The 18,963-nt window shown below is 42.9% G+C and overlaps 2 protein-coding genes across 3 annotated transcripts; one reads left to right on the top strand and one right to left on the bottom strand.

Moving 5' to 3' along the window:
- On the top strand, positions 1 to 1,614 carry LOC311100740 (synaptonemal complex central element protein 2-like). Its single transcript, XM_084141702.1, has 5 exons — positions 1 to 61; positions 374 to 460; positions 801 to 889; positions 967 to 1,183; positions 1,330 to 1,614. The coding sequence occupies exons 2-5, from the start codon at positions 377 to 379 to the stop codon at positions 1,522 to 1,524; spliced, it is 585 nt and encodes a 194-aa protein (XP_083997828.1). The 5' UTR covers positions 1 to 61; positions 374 to 376; the 3' UTR covers positions 1,525 to 1,614.
- Positions 1,615 to 2,444: 830 nt separating this feature from the next.
- On the bottom strand, positions 2,445 to 18,838 carry LOC311100668 (glutaryl-CoA dehydrogenase, mitochondrial-like). 2 transcript variants are annotated; one of them, XM_084141602.1, is made up of 13 exons: positions 18,696 to 18,838; positions 17,326 to 17,532; positions 16,392 to 16,511; positions 14,695 to 14,730; positions 14,432 to 14,572; positions 14,185 to 14,247; positions 12,878 to 13,048; positions 12,642 to 12,771; positions 4,543 to 4,759; positions 4,324 to 4,427; positions 4,046 to 4,171; positions 3,716 to 3,876; positions 2,445 to 3,443 (listed from the first exon to the last, which is right to left on the bottom strand). In XM_084141602.1, the coding sequence occupies exons 3-13, from the start codon at positions 16,492 to 16,494 to the stop codon at positions 3,370 to 3,372; spliced, it is 1,326 nt and encodes a 441-aa protein (XP_083997728.1). In that variant the 5' UTR covers positions 16,495 to 16,511; positions 17,326 to 17,532; positions 18,696 to 18,838; the 3' UTR covers positions 2,445 to 3,369. The 2 variants fall into 2 exon arrangements, with proteins under 2 accessions (XP_083997728.1, XP_083997729.1); XM_084141603.1 differs by lacking the exon at positions 17,326 to 17,532.
- Positions 18,839 to 18,963: the final 125 nt, after the last annotated feature.

Raw genomic sequence — 18,963 nt, 5'->3', positions numbered from 1 at the left:
CAGACAGTTCTGACGAAAACCTTTATGAGACAGTGCAACTGAATAATATATATTTTTTTTGGTAAGTAGCCAGCAACAGTATTTTGTTGTTTCCAATGGAGTTTCGCTAAATATTCCTAATATTTTGGTTACCACCACATGAGTTACCCTTGACAAAACTCTGTGGAGACTGGATACCTACTTGGTTTTGTCATGATCAGATCAGACTGAGGTTAGCTTTATGCCTAGCTAGGCTAGCTGGCTAGCATAGCCTAATGTAACGTTAGTTGAGTCAGAGAAGGTTAGAGAAAGTGGTTTTGGTTGAGATGTTACAGAATTAGCTAACTTCCATATCGGTTGCATTTATTTTTCCTATGCACCATTTTGCTCATAGAAAATGTCCCAGCTCTTCTTTGGAAAGCCAGCCCCTACCTCTCAGTCTACACCAAAACCCGGTCATCATCATCCCTCATCACCCATGGTAAATGAAGGAAAAAATTAGAATGTCCAGCTCAAACTTGGGCGGCAGGTAGCTTAGTGGGTAAGAGCGTTGTGCCAGTAACTGAAAGGTCGCTGGTTCTAATCCCCGAGCCAACTAGGTGAAAAGTCTGTCGATGTGCCCTTGAGCAAGGCACTTAACCCTAATTGCTCCTGTAAGTCGCTCTGGAAAAGAGCGTCTGCTAAATGACAAAAAAAAAAAAAAAAAAAAACTCTGAATGACTGATATCTTGCACCTGTGAATCCTTTGCTACTTATTGTTGACAACTGTATGCTTTCAGAAAATGTTATGGTTTGATTGACATTTCTCCCTGTATCCGTAGGACCCTGATAAAGGACATGGGCCAGACCAGGACATCCCTGATGAGACATTTTCGTTTGTGACACTGGACGATAGCCATGGACAGCAAAGGTATGGAGTTACTGGGTTTAAAGTATTATTCATTATGTGTTCTGTTCAGTATTTAACGTTGTTTTTTTTCATGGAAGTGAGGACTCCGGCATCAACATTTCAAACATCTCCGATAGAGGTGATGTACACAACAGTACTTCCAGCGAGCTCCCAGGTGAGGAGACAACGAATGTTGTCAGTTCAACGATAGAGGAGATAGGGAAGAAGGCCCAGGATCTGATAGAGAGAATCAACCAGAGCCGAGCCATGGACCAGGAAATCATGACCACCTTCGAGAACAAGTTAATTAATAAGGTATCACTGTTCTACTGTTGAGTAAAAAGCACATGGTCATATTTTTCTGTAGTTAAAAAAGAATGCATTGAGATTGAGTCTTAATGTTTATGTGGAGGAGTGTGACTGTGACTAGTGTGTATCTGCGTGTTTGCCGCCCTCCCCAGGTGAGTGAGGTGTGCCAGCAGGTGAAGGAGCAGATGTTCAGCAGCTATGAGGAGCATGGCTGTGGGATGGAGGCTAATCTGCAGGAGCTGTCTGAGGTGCTGGAGAGGAGCAGTCAGCTCAGTATGGAGCTGCAGGGAGCCAGTCAGACCTTATCAGCCATCAACAACAGCCTGCAGCAGACAGCTGAGCACTGACATCTACCCAGCCATTAATTTATTTTAACTGCCTTATAGCATCCCCACTTCTGGGAGGTCTAGCATAATTAAAGCAATGCCTTGTGTTTGTTTGACTGTGGTATATGTAAACTAGAACATAAAACAGTGGTTGTAAACTGAGCAGGTGTTGGAAGAAGCTTTTGTTTATAAATTATTTATTACATAACTTGTGTGGATATTTTTGTTCATACCTATCACCATGTGACCAAATAGCATTATAGAACAATATATTTAATGGGCCAGAATATTTACTTGTGCCCAGTTTAGAATCCAAAACATTCACCTTAATGCATATGGGTCACATATGCATTAAGGAACACAGAGAACTTAATAAAAAAAAGTTTTTTAAATAAATAAAAATACTATAGTAAGTGCATATTAAGTGCCAAATAAAGTAACAGGGTGGACCATAACAGGGTTGACGACATCTTAAATCAGCCATAAATTCCCTTGTGACGGGGAATGGAAGCTTGTGTGCAACAGTGGCAATTGAATGCAAGCTTCACCCAACAAATTAAATTGTTAAAACATTTCTAGTCTGTCTATCCATGGTAGGTAACAGGGTTGACTTGTTATGCTCGACCCACTCAGTTTTCCATCACAAAACACCAGAAAATTGCCAAAAAGAGTAGAACCTACTCACCTTCTTTTACACTATTTGACTTAATGTTCAATGTTTAGAAAAAATATATAAAACGAGTTCAGTTCACGTAACAGGGTTGACCTTAAAATGTACAGATATAAATTAAATAAATAATAATCTTCGGGAATGACCTTGTCAAAGCAACAAAATAACTAGGGCTTTACAATGATGGCGAAAACTTGGGAGACATTTTGGGGTTAAGTGAGTTAAAATCTTCCAGAAGTCACAGAGTGCACAGAGGGACATGTCAACATGCTGAATCTAGGCAATTTAGCAAGTCTTTATTCATAATACAAATCAGATTTATTGAATTCTCCATGTGGTCTATATTAAAGAGCACTTCATTTCATGTAACAGGCTTTTAAAAATCAATATTGGCGTACAATTTATATTTAAAATGTCAAAGGGACCCAAAAGACACTTTGTGGAATATCCCCCCCCTAAAAAAGCAATGGCATGATTATTTAAACTGCTTTAATATAACTTATATTTGACTTCAATTGATTTAACTTATTTTTTAAAACTCTAACAGTAAATGCAGTATACATTATTTGGCATTCAATGACCAATAATTGGTCATTAGTACCATCACAGTTCTAACAACTCAGGACATACATATTGATCTTGACCTCATTTTAAAATGTTTGTCCAACAACCATTTTACTACAATTTCTGTGAGGAAACAAGCTATTCATTCTGAACCATCTTAACTTCCACCGTATAGTGAACTATTACAAACACATTGTAGTCCGAAATTGTGCAAAACAACCAGTAAGCACTAGGGTTTTATGACAAAGTAGAAAAATAGCTTTGTTTTTATAAATTGAAATAATTACACTCATGAATTGTCCATGAGACCAATGATAGACTTGCCTTTAAAACCCTACCTGGTCTTTTGCATAAAATACTGGTTTGCCGGACACAGATTAAGCCTAGTTCTGGTCTAAAAAGCTATTTCAGATTCTCCATAGAGCATGCTTTTTAGTCCAGGACTAAGCTTAATATGTGTCCGGGAAACCGGCACTCAATGTGCATATTCTCAAGAGACAGGAAACATTAGCGTTAGTGTTACTGTAGATGACAAGCAGTCAAAGCAGTGTAGAACTACTTGTCCTTTGCTTAAGGAACAGATTGACTTGAGGTTTCTGTTAGTGGTCTGTTTGAGCACTAGCAGCAGGCTGTTAGTTATTAACAGTAAAAGACTGTAGTCCAGTGATGGCTCTGCCCAGAATCAGGGCATGGATGTCATGGGTACCTGGAACACAAAGAAAACAATATAAGGAACCCTGTGGAACAGTGCTGATGCTAAAGTTGAGTAAATATATAAGAAGAGACTGTTTTTTTCCTTTGAAAAAATCTTGGAAAATTCAATGGTTTCCCCATGTGACCAAGCAGACCTATTTATTTATTGTAATTACATTTACTGACCTCTACTGGTGAGGAAATATACCATGATTTGCTTCCACATCCATAGCATTGACACATCCATATCATCTTAGACCTGGTTATGGCCTTCTTTCTCCTCACCTTCGTATGTGTTGACGGCCTCCAGGTTCATAACATGGCGGATGATGTGGTACTCGTCAGAGATGCCGTTTCCTCCCAGCATGTCTCTGGCCTGCCGGGCAATGTCCAGGGACTTCCCACAGCTGTTCCTCTTCAGCATAGAGATCATCTCAGGGGCTGCCCTGAGGGAGGAGAGAAGAAGAAAAATATGAGATAAGTCTCCTCCTCATGTTCTAGTCACTCTGAAACAACCAGAAATTGTAGTTCCCCTATGGTGTGTGGTTCTTTGTTAAAAAGTGGATTGTCACACTACAAGATGATTATGTCACATCATTTCCAGTTCCCTCTTACTTCTTGGCGTCGATGAGTCTCCCTAGCTGTAGACAGGCCTGCAGGCCAATGGTGATCTCTGTCAACATGTCGGCCATCTTTTTCTGCATCAGCTGGTTTCTGGCCAGGGGCACTCCAAACTGGATTCTGAGATGAACAAATATCATGAGTAGCAGAATATCTTAAGTTCACTCAGAAAGGCTGAGAAGACAAAGTAAGATTGAAGAGCTACAGACTATTGCTCGGTCCTTCACATCCAAAACAACATCTCATACCAATAGTAGCTGCAGAATCCTCACCTGTCTAGTGTGTACTGACGGGCCGTGTGGAAGCAGAACTCTGCAGCACCTAGTGAACCCCAGGCGATGCCATACCGGGCGTTGTTTAGGCAACCAAAGGGACCCTAGAGCCAAAGAGAACAGACAAATATTTATAACAACAGGATTAAACAACATAAGGAGGTCTGGCCATCCACATAAAAGTCAGTACATGACAGTGGTATCCTGGCCTCTACTCACCCCCAGGCCAGAGACTTTGGGCAGCAGGTTCTCCTCAGGAACCTCCACTTCGTCCATGATGATCATGCCGGTGGCAGACGCCCTCAGGGAGAACTTGCCCTCGATCTTGGGTGTGGTGAAGCCCTTCATACCGCGCTCCAGGATGAAGCCACGCACCTTCCCATCGTCACACTTGGCCCAGACCACAGCGATGTCTGCCACAGGGGAGTTGGTGATCCTGACGAAGGTGAAGGAGATGAGGGAAGATATAGCAATTTAAGGAGGAGCCATTTTATCAGTATGCTACAGAGTGAGCCTGGTTTCTAGGGCTATATGAGGACAGTTTCGCAAAAGTTTCACAAGACGTGATGGTAAAATTGAGCAGAACCACGTACTCAATGTCAAACTAAGCATTTGGTTGAAGTTGTGGAAGCTGCATTCCCCCAGAGGAAACAGTGTTACATAAAATATCTAAAACCTGAACTACAGGCCCAAGTTACCAATTAACATTTATTTATTTATTCAGTGTTAAGCTTACGCAATTGTGAGGGCCAATGCACTCAATGGTTAAGAATACAACCAAAGTCCAGTTCAGTGCTCAGTCACTGCTGACTTCTCTCAGTTCAGAATCATAACACTCTGTGAAACCTGAGTAAATGGCAACTGAGGGAAACCTAATATTCATGCACCTAGCATTAATATATTTGTGAACAGCACCACCCTGTGGACTAGTACAGAGCGAAATGTTGTTAACAATTTATACAAGAGCCAAACCGCTTGATCTTGGGTTTATTATTTGAACAAGACGTATAAAAAAAAAAATACTCTAATGAATATAAAATCGAATTAAGATTTCTGTATAATAGAAAGCACATATTCCTATTCTTCCGAAATTTTGGAAGTAGCCTATTCTTGACGTTTCATTAATAGGTTGCCTTTTCAATGAGCAGAGGAATGCATTCCAAGGTGTTGAGATAAAGGTAGCATTCATCAATGTCTGTAGGTGTTTGTTCTGTTATATGATCCATTGGCTATTTATAGGAAGCAATTCCAAAGTTCTTCGCATGGGCTCAAACTCAAAACCAAAACACTGACTACATCACAGTACATACACTACCGGTCAAAAGTTTTAGAACACCTACTCATTCAAGGGTTTTTCTTTATTTGTACTATTTTCTACATTGTAGAATAATAGTGAAGACATCAAAACTATGAAATAACACATTTGGAATCATGTAGTAACCAAAAAAAGTGTATTTTATATTCTTCAAATAGCCACCCTTTGCCTTGATGACAGCTTTGCACACTCTTGGCATTCTCTCAACCAGCTTCATGAGGTAGTCACCTGGAATGCATTTCAATTAACAGGTGTGCCTTCTTAAAAGTTAATTTGTGGAATTTCTTTCCTTCTTAATGCGTTTGAGCCAATCAGTTGTGTTGTGACAAGGTGGGGGGGTATACAGAAGATAGCCCTATTTGGTAAAAGAACAAGTCCATATTATGGCAAGAACAGCTCAAATATGCAAAGAGAAACGACAGTCCATCATTACTTTAAGACATGAAGGTCAGTCAATACGGAAAATTTCAAGAACTTTGAACGTTTCTTCAAGTGCAGTCGCAAAAACCATCAAGCGCTATGATGAAACTGGATCTCATGAGGACCGCCACAGGAATAGAAGACCCAGAGTTACCTCTGCTGCAGAGGATAAGTTCATTAGAGTTACCAGCCTCAGAAATTGCAGCCCAAATAAATGCTTCACAGAGTTGAAGTAACAGACATCTGAACATCAACTGTTCAGAGGAGACTGTGTGAATCAGGCCTTCATGGTCGAATTGCTGCAAAGAAACCACTAAAGGACACCAATAAGAAGAAGAGACTTGCTTGGGCCAAGAAACATGAGCAATGGACATTAGACCGGTGGAAATGTGTCCTTTGGTCTGGAGTCCAAATTGGAGATTTTTGGTTCCAACCGCCGTGTCTTTGTGAGACGCGGTGTGGGTGAACGGATGAATTCCGCATGTGTATTTCCCACCGTAAAGCATAGAGGAGGAGGTGTTATGGTGTGGGGGTGCTTTGCTGGTGACACTGTCTGATCTATTTAGAATTCAAGGCACACTTAACCAGCATGGCTACCACAGCATTCTGCAGCGATATGCCATCCCATCTGGTTTGGCCTTAGTGGGACTATGATTTGTTTTTCAACAGGACAATGACCCAACACACCTCCAGACTGTGTAAGGGCTATTTTACCAAGAAGGAGAGTGATGGTGTGCTGCACCTGGCCTCCACAATCCCCTGACCTCAACCAAATTGAGATGGTTTGGGCTGAATCGGACCGCAGTGAAGGAAAAGCAGCCAACAAGTGCTCAGCATATGTGGGAACACCTTCAAGACTGTTAGAAAAGCATTCCAGGTGAAGCTGGTTGAGAGTGCCAAGAGTGTGCAAAGCTGTCATCAAGGCAAAGGGTGGCTATTTGAAGAATCTTGAAGAACACTTTTGGTTACTACGTGATTCCATGTGTTATTTCATTGTTTCGATGTCTTCAATATTATTCTACAATGTAGAAAATAGTAAAAATAAAGAAAAACCCTTGAATGTGTAGGTGTTCTAAAACTTTTGACAGTAGTGTACATCAAGGTTCCCCTAATGCCTGCTATCCAGCTACACACAGCACTGTCCAGTCAGTCCTGAAGTCCTCATGCTCATTGGGTGATGAACTGTTTCCTTCACTATGTAGTAGGGCAGGGAATTGCCAGGGACCTCTCGCTACGCTATTACCACGATACTTAGGTGCCGATACAATATGTATTGCAATTTTCATGATTCTATATGTATTGTGATTCAATACTGCGATTTTATTGCGATTTTATATTCCAAACATATTGCTCACTACAGTGGGGAAAAAAAGTATTTAGTCAGCCACCAATTGTGCAAGTTCTCCCACTTAAAAAGATGAGAGAGGCCTGTAATTTTCATCATAGGTACACGTCAACTATGACAGACAAAATGAGAAAAAAAAGTCCAGAAAATCACATTGTAGGATTTTTAATGAATTTATTTGCAAATTATGGTGGAAAATAAGTATTTGGTCAATAACAAAAGTTTCTCAATACTTTTTATATACCCTTTGTTGGCAATGACACAGGTCAAACGTTTTCTGTAAGTCTTCACAAGGTTTTCACACACTGTTGCTGGTATTTTGGCCCATTCCTCCATGCAGATCTCCTCTAGAGCAGTGATGTTTTGGGGCTGTCGCTGGGCAACACGTACTTTCAACTCCCTCCAAAGATTTTCTATGGGGTTGAGATCTGGAGACTGGCTAGGCCACTCCAGGACCTTGAAATGCTTCTTACGAAGCCACTCCTTCGTTGCCCGGGCGGTGTGTTTGGGATCATTGTCATGCTGAAAGACCCAGCCACGTTTCATCTTCAATGCCCTTGCTGATGGAAGGAGGTTTTCACTCAAAATCTCACGATACATGGCCCCATTCATTCTTTCCTTTACACGGATCAGTTGTCCTGGTCCCTTTGCAGAAAAACAGCCCCAAAGCATGATGTTTCCACCCCCATGCTTCACAGTAGGTATGGTGTTCTTTGGATGCAACTTAGCATTCTTTGTCCTCCAAACACGACGAGTTGAGTTACCAAAAAGTTCTATTTTGGTTTCATCTGACCATATGACATTCTCCCAATCCTCTTCTGGATCATCCAAATGCACTCTAGCAAACTTCAGACGGGCCTGGACATGTACTGGCTTAAGCAGGGGGACATGTCTGGCACTGCAGGATGAGTCCCTTGCGGCGTAGTGTGTTACTGATGGTAGGCTTTGTTACTTTGGTCCCAGCTCTCTGCAGGTCATTCACTAGGTCCCCCTGTGTGGTTCTGGGATTTTTGCTCACCATTCTTGTGATCATTTTGACCCCACGGGGTGAGATCTTGCGTGGAGCCCCAGATCGAGGGAGATTATCAGTGGTCTTGTATGTCTTCCTTTTCCTAATAATTGCTCCCACAGTTGATTTCTTCAAACCAAGCTGCTTACCTATTGCAGATTCAATCTTCCCAGCCTGGTGCAGGTCTACAATTTTGTTTCTGGTGTCCTTTGACAGCTCTTTGGTCTTGGCCATAGTGGAGTTTGGAGTGTGACTGTTTGAGGTTGTGGACAGGTGTATTTTACACTGATAACAAGTTCAAACAGGTGCCATTAATACAGGTAACGAGTGGAGGACAGAGGAGCCTCTTAAAGAAGAAGTTACAAGTCTGTGAGACCCAGAAATCTTGCTTGTTTGTAGATGACCAAATACTTATTTTCCACCATAATTTGCAAATAAATTCATTAGAAATCCTACAATGTGATTTTCTGGATTTTTCCCCCTCAATTTGTCTGTCATAGTTGACGTGCACCTATGATGAAAATTACAGGCCTCTCATCTTTTTAAGTGGGAGAACTTGCACAATTGGTGGCTGACTAAATACTTTTTTTCTCCACTGTATATGTCTGCTGCAGAGACAAGACAGAGAATGAGAAAATGAGTTTTGATCAGTCATGGAAATAAAAGTGCTAAAAATATGTTGGCTCACTATTTAAAATGGAGAACAAGCTATAGGATGAAAAATACCAGAGTTTTGGTGCAGGTACAGCTGACTAAAACTATCTAGCAAAAAAAATAGTATACAGTGAGGGAAAAAAGTATTTGATCCCCTGCTGATTTTGTACATTTGCCCACTGACAAAGACATGATCAGGCTATAATTTTAAAGGTAGGTTTATTTGAACAGTGAGAGACAGAACAACAACACAAAAATCCAGAAAAACGCATGTCAAAAATGTTATAAATTGATTTGCATTTTAATGAGGGAAATAAGTATTTGACCCCTCTGCAAAACATGACTTAGTACTTGGTGGCAAAACCCTTGTTGGCAATCACAGAGGTCAGACGTTTCTTGTAGTTGGCCACAAGGTTTGCACACATCTCAGGAGGGATTTTGTTCCACTCCTCTTTGCAGATCTTCTCCAAGTCATTAAGGTTTCGAGGCTGACGTTTGGCAACTCGAACCTTCAGCTCCCTCCACAGATTTTCTATGGGATTAAGGTCTGGAGACTGGCTAGGCCACTCCAGGACCTTAATGTGCTTCTTCTTGAGCCACTCCTTTGTTGCCTTGGCCGTGTGTTTTGGGTCATTGTCATGCTGGAATACCCATCCACGACCCATTTTCAATGCCCTGGCTGAGGGAAGGAGGTTCTCACCCAAGATTTGACGGTACATGGTCCCGTCCATCGTCCCTTCGATGCGGTGAAGTTGTCCTGTCCCCTTAGCAGAAAAACACCCCCAAAGCATAATGTTTCCACCTCCATGTTTGACGGTGGGGATGGTGTTCTTGGGGTGATAGGCAGCATTCCTCCTCCTCCAAACACAGCGAGTTGAGTTGATGCCAAAGAGCTCGATTTTGGTCTCATCTGACCACAACACTTTCACCCAGTTCTCCTCTGAATCATGCAGATGTTCATTGGCAAACTTCAGACGGCTCTGTATATGTGCTTTCTTGAGCAGGGGGACCTTGCGGGCGCTGCAGGATTTCAGTCCTTCACGGCGTAGTGTGTTACCAATTGTTTTCTTGGTGACTTTGGTCCCAGCTGCCTTGAGATCATTGACAAGATCTTCCCGTGTAGTTCTGGGCTGACTCCTCACCGTTCTCATGATCATTGCAACTCCATGAGGTGAGATCTTGCATGGAGCCCCAGGCCGAGGGAGATTGACAGTTATTTTGGGTCTCTTCCATTTGCGAATAATCGCACCAACTGTTGTCACCTTCTCACCAAGCTGCTTGGCGGTGGTCTTGTAGCCCATTCCAGCCTTGTGTAGGTCTACAATCTTGTCCCTGACATCCTTGGAGAGCTCTTTGGTCTTGGCCATGGAGGAGAGTTTGGAATCTGATTGATTGATTGCTTCTGTGGACAGGTGTCTTTTATACAGGTAACAAACTGAGATTAGGAGCATTCCCTTTAAGAGTGTGCTCCTAATCTCAGCTCGTTACCTGTATAAAAGACAACTGGGAGCCAGAAATCTTTCTGATTGAGAGGGGGTCAAATACTTATTTCCCTCATTAAAATGCAAATCAATTTATAACATTTTTGACATGCGTTTTTCTGGATTTTTTTGTTGTTATTCTGTCTCTCACTGTTCAAATAAACCTACCATTAAAATTATATACTGATAATTTCTTTGTCAGTGGGCAAACGTACAAAATCAGCAGGGGATCAAATACTTTTTCCCCCTTATACAGTATCTCACAAAAGTGAGTACACCCCTCACATTTTTGTAAATATTTGAGTATATCTTTTCATGTGACAACACTGAAGAAATGACACTTTGCTACAATGTAAAGTAGTGAGTGTACAGCTTGTATAACAGTGTAAATTTGCTGTCCCCTCAAAATAACTCAACACACAGCCATTAATGTCTAAACCGCTGGCAACAAAAGTGAGTACACCCCTAAGTGAAAATGTCCAAATTCGGCCCAATTAGCCATTTTCCCTCCCCGGTGTCATGTGACTCGTTAGTGTTACAAGGTCTCAGGTGTGAATGGGGAACAGGTGTGTTAAATTTGGTGTCATCGCTCTCACACTCCCTCATACTGGTCACTGGAAGTTCAACATGGCACCTCATGGCAAAGAACTCTCTGAGGATCTGAAAAAAAGAATTGTTGCGCTACATAAAGATGGCCTGGGCTATAAGAAGATTGCCAAGACCCTGAAACTGAGCTGCAGCACGGTGGCCAAGACCATACAGCGGTTTAACAGGACAGGTTCCACTCAGAACAGGCCTCGCCATGGTCGACCAAAGAAGTTGAGTGCACGTGCTCAGCGTCATATCCAGAGGTTGTTTTTTGGAAATAGAGGTATGAGTGCTGCCAGCATTGCTGCAGAGGTTGAAGGGGTGGGGGGGTCAGCCTGTCAATGCTCAGACCATACGCCGCACACTGCATCAAATTGGTCTGCATGGCTGTCGTCCCAGAAGGAAGCCTCTTCTAAAGATGATGCACAAGAAAGCCCGCAAACAGTTTGCTGAAGACAAGCAGACTAAGGACATGGATTACTGGAACCATGTCCTGTGGTCTGATGAGACCAAGATAAACTTATTTGGTTCAGATGGTGTCAAGCGTGTGTGGCGGCAACCAGGTGAGGAGTACAAAGACAAGTGTGTCTTGCCTACAGTCAAGCATGGTGGTGGGAGTGTCATTGTCTGGGGCTGCATGAGTGCTGCCGGCACTGGGGGGCTACAGTTCATTGAGGGAGCCATGAATGCCAACATGTACTGTGACATACTGAAGCAGAGCATGATCCCCTCCCTTCGGAGACTGGGCCGCAGGGCAGTATTCCAACATGATAACAACCCCAAACACACCTCCAAGACGACCACTGCCTTGCTAAAGAAGCTGAGGGTAAAGGTGATGGACTGGCCAAGCATGTCTCCAGACCTAAACCCTATTGAGCATCTGTGGGGCATCCTCAAACGGAAGGTGGAGGAGTGCAAGGTCTCTAACATCCACCAGCTCCGTGATGTCGTCATGGAGGAGTGGAAGAGGACTCCAGTGGCAACCTGTGAAGCTCTGGTGAACTCCATGCCCAAGAGGGTTAAGGCAGTGCTGGAAAATGGTGGTGGCCACACAAAATATTGACACTTTGGGCCCAATTTGGACATTTTCACTTAGGGGTGTACTCACTTTTGTTGCCAGCGGTTTAGACATTAATGGCTGTGTGTTGTGTTATTTTGAGGGGACAGCAAATTTACACTGTTATACAAGCTGTACACACTACTTTACATTATAGCAAAGTGTCATTTCTTCAGTGTTGTCACATGAAAATATATACTCAAATATTTACAAAAATGTGAGGGGTGTACTCACTTTTGTGAGATACTGTATATATATATATATATATATATATATATATATATATATATATATATATATATATATATATATATATATATATATATATATATATATATATAAATATATAAATAAATAATCGCCCATAATAATATTGCAATATGTAACTGTATCGATTTCTTCCCCCATCACTACTATGTAGTGAAATACAGTCTCCCAGTCCTACTCACCAGGTCTTGGAGCCGGTGAGGGTGAAGGTGCGGCTGGAGGGGTTGAACTTGGCCCGGGTCTCCATTCCACCGGGGTCACTGCCGTGGTTGGGCTCAGTCAACCCAAAACAGCCCAGGATCTCTCCACGAGCTGGGAGGTAGAGGATGCATTACAGGACAAATACACCCAGATATAAACAGGATTGTGCTTCATTTAAGATGAGGCCTAGGGGATGTGGATGTCCCCTCCTCCTTACCCAGCCTGGGCAGCCACTTCTCCTTCTGCTCTTCGGTACCATATGCGTAGATAGGGTGCATGACCAGGGAGGACTGCACACTCATGACAGAGCGGTAGCCGCTGTCCACCCTCTCCACTTCCCTTGCGATCAAACCGTAGGCCACATAGCTCGTCCCAGCACAGCCATAGCCTGGTCAAAGTGTGGAGGGAGAGAGGTCACATCATAGGCAATAACCTCCAAACAAACAGTAGGCCTATATTAAAAGGGAATTAAGTGAATTTACATTATCTATCCAGTTATCTAATTTACATGATCTATATTTGAGTGTTTCTGGCATCACACATATAGTTGATTCTGAAAAACAAATAGTCTTTAACTGTCTGTGATCAAAATGATCAGTCAATTTCACAGAAAACAAAATCACTCTTAGAAAGCTTTCAGAGAATGATATAACCCCCGGGGGGCTTACAGGTACATTATCCATTTCAAATCATACGTTTATAAAACATGTACCTGTAGGCTGCCACTCAAAAGAAAAGTAAGAAATACATCCCCTTCCCGTCCCGCTCATCAGTTTACAGTCAAGTACATTTGTCCAAGCCTCAATTGTTATTTGACTAGCACCATTCATTCTAGCTGTCGATAATTCTAATGTTATAACTTCTAATAGTAACTGTATCCACTGGCGAATTGGGAGAGTGAGGTGATTGCCATCTAAGAGCCAGTAATCGTCTCTGATTGATTAAGATTCAAGGAGCTATCATCGTTAGGTAACATAATATATGCAAAGCATTTAATATTTACATTAATGCACTTCGCACTTGTACCTTTGCCCCAGAAGCATTTAACTGCAGGGCACTCCCACAGCATATGGTGTTGGGGCCAATTTCATCGTAAAACGTTCCCTTGGAGTTAAATGCAGTCTGTGAACAAACTTTTGATGGTTCGGATTACGGGATGCCATATTTTTCCATATTCTGTTCCAGTTAAAGGGTTGTTCAGATTCAACAAGATCTGTGAACCAAACTTTTTTTAATAGCTAGCTCAGAATATGAGTTTTCCAAAAGTTGTTTATATATTATAGAGATCAGTCTTTTTGGGAGCCCAGATAATTTATTTATAAATCCCATCATTGGATGGTTTGGTAGTTGGGTTTCCCAAGGGACTCCATAGGCCAGCATAGCTGACCTAAGTTGTAAATATAGAAACAAGGATTTACCTGGTAATGTGTAATGTATGTCTTTCAAATCTTGGAATGTTCTTAAACCATTACTGTCCATGATATCGGCAAGGCCGCCCTCCAGATCGCAAAGGTATTGACTCACCTTTAATGGTTGGGCCCAGGACACCCAGCTCCCCCATCTCTGACACAATGTCCCGATGGAACACTAAGCGAGACAAAACAGGCAGCATGTTATGATGACACGGTTTGCATAACTGCCAAAATTCATAATATTGACATTCCATCTTAAAGGGCAAAACTGATCCTTAAGGGTTCCTTCCTAGGTTATTGGCATAAATAGCCCAATGGGCCCTGCCTGGGTGATGGTGTGTCTCAAGAGTCAGACCCACCTTCGTTTCTGTTGGCCATCAGAATGCGGGGCATGAGTTTGTCCTGACAGTAGTCACGGAACGAGTCTCGGATCATGATCTCTTCCTCAGTCAGCTGACCCTCCAGCTCCAGGCCATCCCGCCAGTTAAACTGAACCTTGGCTGGTGGTTCAGTAGAGGGATCATAGAGCAGAGAAGCACAATTGAATAGTCATCAGACCCCAAAAATAATAGAAGGGCAATATATGTATGACTGATCTGAAATGGAGTTGATATCGACATACGTGCTTTAGTCTTCTTCTCACTAGCTTTCTCTGCATCTGTGGAAACAAGGTTACACTTGAAGGACAGATTGAGTACTTCCCCTGACAAAGAGTTGCACCCCTTCTCAAAAAACCAACACTCGATCCCTCTGATGTCAACAACTACAGACCAGTATCCCTTCTTTCTTTTCTCTCAAACTCTTGAGCGTGCCGTCTTTAGCCTACTCTCTAAGCTATCTCTCTCAGAATGACCTTCTTGATCCAAACCAGTCAGGTTTCAAGACTGGTCATTCAACTGAGACTGCTCTTCTCTGTGTCACGGAGGCTCTCTGCACTGCTAAAGCTAACTCTCTCCTCTGCTCTTGTCCTTCTAGACCTGTCTGCTGCCTTTGATACTGTGAACCATCAGATCCTCCTCTCCACCCTCTCCGATCTGGGCATCTCCGGCGCGGCTCACTCTTGGATTGCGTCCTACCTGACCGGTCGCTCCTACCAAGTGGCGTGGCGAGAATCTGTCTCCGCACCACGTGCTCTCACCACTGGTGTCCCCCAGGGCTCAGTTCTAGGCCCTCTCCTATTCTCGCTATACACCAAGTCACTTGGCTCTGTCATATCCTCACATGGCCTCTCCTATCATTGGTACGTAGACAACACACAACTAATCTTCTCCTTTCCCCCGTCTGATAATCAGGTGGCGAATCGCATCTCTGCATGTCTGGCAGACATATCAGTGTGGATGACGGATCACCACCTCAAGCTGAACCTCGGCAAGACGGAGCTGCTCTTCCTCCCGGGGAAGGACTGCCCGTTCCATGATCTCGCCATCACGGTTGACAACTCCGTTGTGTCCTCCTCCCAGAGTGCGAAGAGCCTTGGCATGACCCTGGACAACACCCTGTCGTTCTCCGCTAACATCAAGGCGGTGACCCGATCCTGTAGGTTCATGCTCTACAACATTCGGAGAGTACGACCCTGCCTTACACAGGAAGCGGCACAGGTCCTAATCCAGGCACTTGTCATCTCCCGTCTGGATTACTGCAACTCGCTGTTGGCTGGGCTCCCTGCCTGTGCCATTAAACCCCTACAACTCATCCAGAATGCCGCAGCCCGTCTGGTGTTCAACCTTCCCAAGTTCTCTCACGTCACCCCGCTCCTCCGCACACTCCACTGGCTTCCAGTTGAAGCTCGCATCTGCTACAAGACCATGGTGCTTGCCTACGGAGCTGTGAGGGGAACGGCACCTCCGTACCTTCAGGCTCTGATCAGTCCCTACACCCAAACGAGGGCATTGCATTCATCCACCTCTGGCCTGCTGGCCCCCCTACCTCTGCGGAAGCACAGTTCCCGCTCAGCCCAGTCAAAACTGTTCGCTGCTCTGGCACCCCAATGGTGCAACAAGCTCCCTCACGACGCCAGGACAGCGGAGTCACTCACCACCTTCCGGAGACACTTGAAACCCCACCTCTTTAAGGAATACCTGGGATAGGATAAAGTAATCCTTCTACCCCCCTTACCCCCCCACCAAAAAAATACATATTGTAAAGTGGTTATCCCACTGGCTATAAGGTGAATGCACCAATTTGTAAGTCTCTCTGGATAAGAGCGTCTGCTAAATGACGTAAATGTAAATAGAGGCATGATGATTGTAAGAATGGCTTTGTAAAACTGCTACCATTGTGTTCTCATGATGGCAAGGTCATTATTGGGTAATGTTATACCCTTTTGTGCAGGCGCTGCTGATCCCTGTGATCTTGATGCTGAAATGATGGCGCATCTCTGGGGGTTGACCAGCAGACGGCACACAGCGCTTCTCAGTGCCATGATTGGTAGATAGATTTCTATGAGAGAAAAACAAGGAGGAAAACATTTAGGAGCAAATAATCCATAAAACAATGCAACAAACCCTAATAGTTGTCATTTCAAAGACATGATAGGTTATAACTTTCAACAACCATGTCATTTGTGTATATCAATGATGTCGCTCTTGCTGCTGGTGATTCTCAGATCCACCTCTACGCAGACGACACATTTTGTATACATCTGGCCCTTCATTGGACACTGTGTTAACAAACCTCCAAACGAGCTTCAATGCCATACAACACTCCTTCCGTAGCCTCCAACTGCTCTTAAACACAAGTAAAACTAAATGCATGCTCTTCAATCGAACGCTGCTGGCGCCCACCCGACTAGAATCACTACTCCCGACAGGTCTGACCTAGAGTATGTGGACAACTACAAATACCTAGGTGTCTGGTTAGACTGTAAACTCTCCTTCCAGACTCACATTAAGCATCTCCAATCCAAAGTTAAATCTAGAATCGGCTTCCTATTTCGCAACAATGCCTCCTTCACTCATGCTGCCAAACATGCCCTCGTAAAACTAACTATCCTACCGATCCTTGACTTCGGCGATGTCATTTACAAAATAGCCTCCAACACTCTACTCAGCAAATTGGATGTAGTCTATCACAGTGCCATCCGTTTTGTCACCAAAGCCCCATATACTACCCACCACTGTGACCTGTACGGTCTTGTTGGCTGGTCCTCACTACATATTCGTCGCCAAACCCACTGGCTCCAGGCCATCTATAAATCACTGCTAGGCAAATCCCCGCCTTATCTTAGCTCATTGGTCACCATAGCAACACCCACCCGTAGTATGCGCTCCAGCAGGTATATCTCACTGGTCATCCCCAAAGCTAACACCTCCTTTGGCCGCCATTCCTTCCAGTTCTCTGCTGCCAATGACTGGAACAAACTGCAAAAATCTCTGAAGCTGGAGACTCTTATCTCCCTCACTAACTTTAAGCATCAGTTGTCAGAGCACCTTACCGATCACTGCACCTGTACACAGCCCATCTGAAATTCAAATAAAATCAAATCAAATGTTATTGGCCACATGCGCCGAATACAACAGGTGTAGTAGACATTACAGTGAAATGCTTACTTACAGCCCTTAACAAACAATGCATTTATTTTTTAATAAAAAAAGTGTTGAGAAAAAAAGAGCAGAAGTAAAATAAAATAACAGTAGGGAGGCTATATATACAGGGGGGTACTGGTGCAGAGTCAATGTGCGGGGGCACCGGCTAGTTGAGGTAATATGTACATGTGGGTAGAGTTAAAGTGACTATGCATTAATAATTAACATAAATTAGCCCACACAACTACCTCATCCCCATGTTGTTATTTATTTTGCTTATTTGCACCCCAGTATCTCTATTTGCACATCATCTCTATCATTCCAGCGTTAATACTAATTGTAATTATTTTGCACTATGGCCTATTTATTGCCTTACCTCCATAACTTGCTACATTTGCACACACTGTATATATATTTTCTGTTGTATTTTTGACTTTGTTTGTTTTACCCCATATGTAACTCTGTGTTGTTGTTTTTATCGCACTGCTTTGCTTTATCTTGGCCAGGTCGCAATTGTAAATGAGAACTTGTTCTCAACTGGCTTACCTGGTTAAATAAAGGTGAAATAAATAAATAAAAGAAATACAATTGAGAGAGAAGGTGGCTCAACCAGAGAAAGCAACTAGCAATTTGACCTCATGTAGCTGTATAGGATAGTTTGAGAGGTGAAATAAGTCATGATTAGTTTCGAGAATGTTGAAAGAACGATGTGGTGGTAGGCAGACAAGTTGTTACAAAAGATAACATTAGCATTAGCTAGTAGCTATGCTAACTCTTTATAGCTAGCTAAATGTCGATCTGCAGGCAACTGAAATTACAGCAATTAACTCAACTCAGTGTGTGTTGGCCACGTTAGTTGAGGTTAAAATGTTAGTTGCGATAACTAAAAAAGCTAGCTAGCTAGCTATTTAGCTAGTTGCTACATGCAGATAAATTAATACTATTAGCTAGCTTGATAGCCAGTCAGTCAGTCAGTCTTGCTCGACTATCAAGCTGGAAAAGCATAGTATCGAGTTTGTTTACAGACTAGACACGAGCCCAGGCTTACTGTTTCATCAATGTCCCAAAGATGTTGGCTAATTTCAATACATAGACTGACCTGTAATTTACAGTGCTGGAGATAAGTGACCCAGTGCTCCGTAGTTCTTCCCAGATTGACAAGGTAAAAGAGGACAAACGTCAACACAGGCACCTGCGTAAAGTAGGTCAGGAATGGTTAGGTTCTGTCGCCATTTTGAGTGTGGCAAATGGAGGTTAATCCACATTTAGAATGATAAAATAACATTTTCATGGAATGTCTGAAACCAAATGTAACTGATAGTGGGAAGTAAATTACTATGAACTGATAGTGGAAAGTAAATTACTAT

This window comes from Coregonus lavaretus (assembly GCF_964263955.1).
Source record: "Coregonus lavaretus genome assembly, chromosome: 2".
Lineage (NCBI taxonomy): Eukaryota > Metazoa > Chordata > Actinopteri > Salmoniformes > Salmonidae > Coregonus > Coregonus lavaretus.
The sequence above is the reverse complement of the archived record's forward strand: the minus strand, read 5'-3'. Positions and strand labels throughout refer to the sequence as shown.

Bases quoted from the DNA above. Each gene is read 5' to 3' on its own strand.
- LOC311100740 (XM_084141702.1), top strand. From the start codon at position 377: ATGTCCCAGCTCTTCTTTGGAAAGCCAGCCCCTACCTCTCAGTCTACA. The intron at 461-800 runs GTAAATGAAGGA...CTGTATCCGTAG, and splicing joins ATCATCCCTCATCACCCATG to GACCCTGATAAAGGACATGG. The intron at 1,184-1,329 runs GTATCACTGTTC...CGCCCTCCCCAG, and splicing joins AGAACAAGTTAATTAATAAG to GTGAGTGAGGTGTGCCAGCA.
- LOC311100668 (XM_084141602.1), bottom strand. From the start codon at position 16,494: ATGGCACTGAGAAGCGCTGTGTGCCGTCTGCTGGTCAACCCCCAGAGA. The intron at 14,573-14,694 runs GTATGTCGATAT...CTGAACCACCAG, and splicing joins TGAGAAGAAGACTAAAGCAC to CCAAGGTTCAGTTTAACTGG. The intron at 4,172-4,323 runs GTGAGGATTCTG...TGTTCATCTCAG, and splicing joins CGTCAGTACACACTAGACAG to AATCCAGTTTGGAGTGCCCC.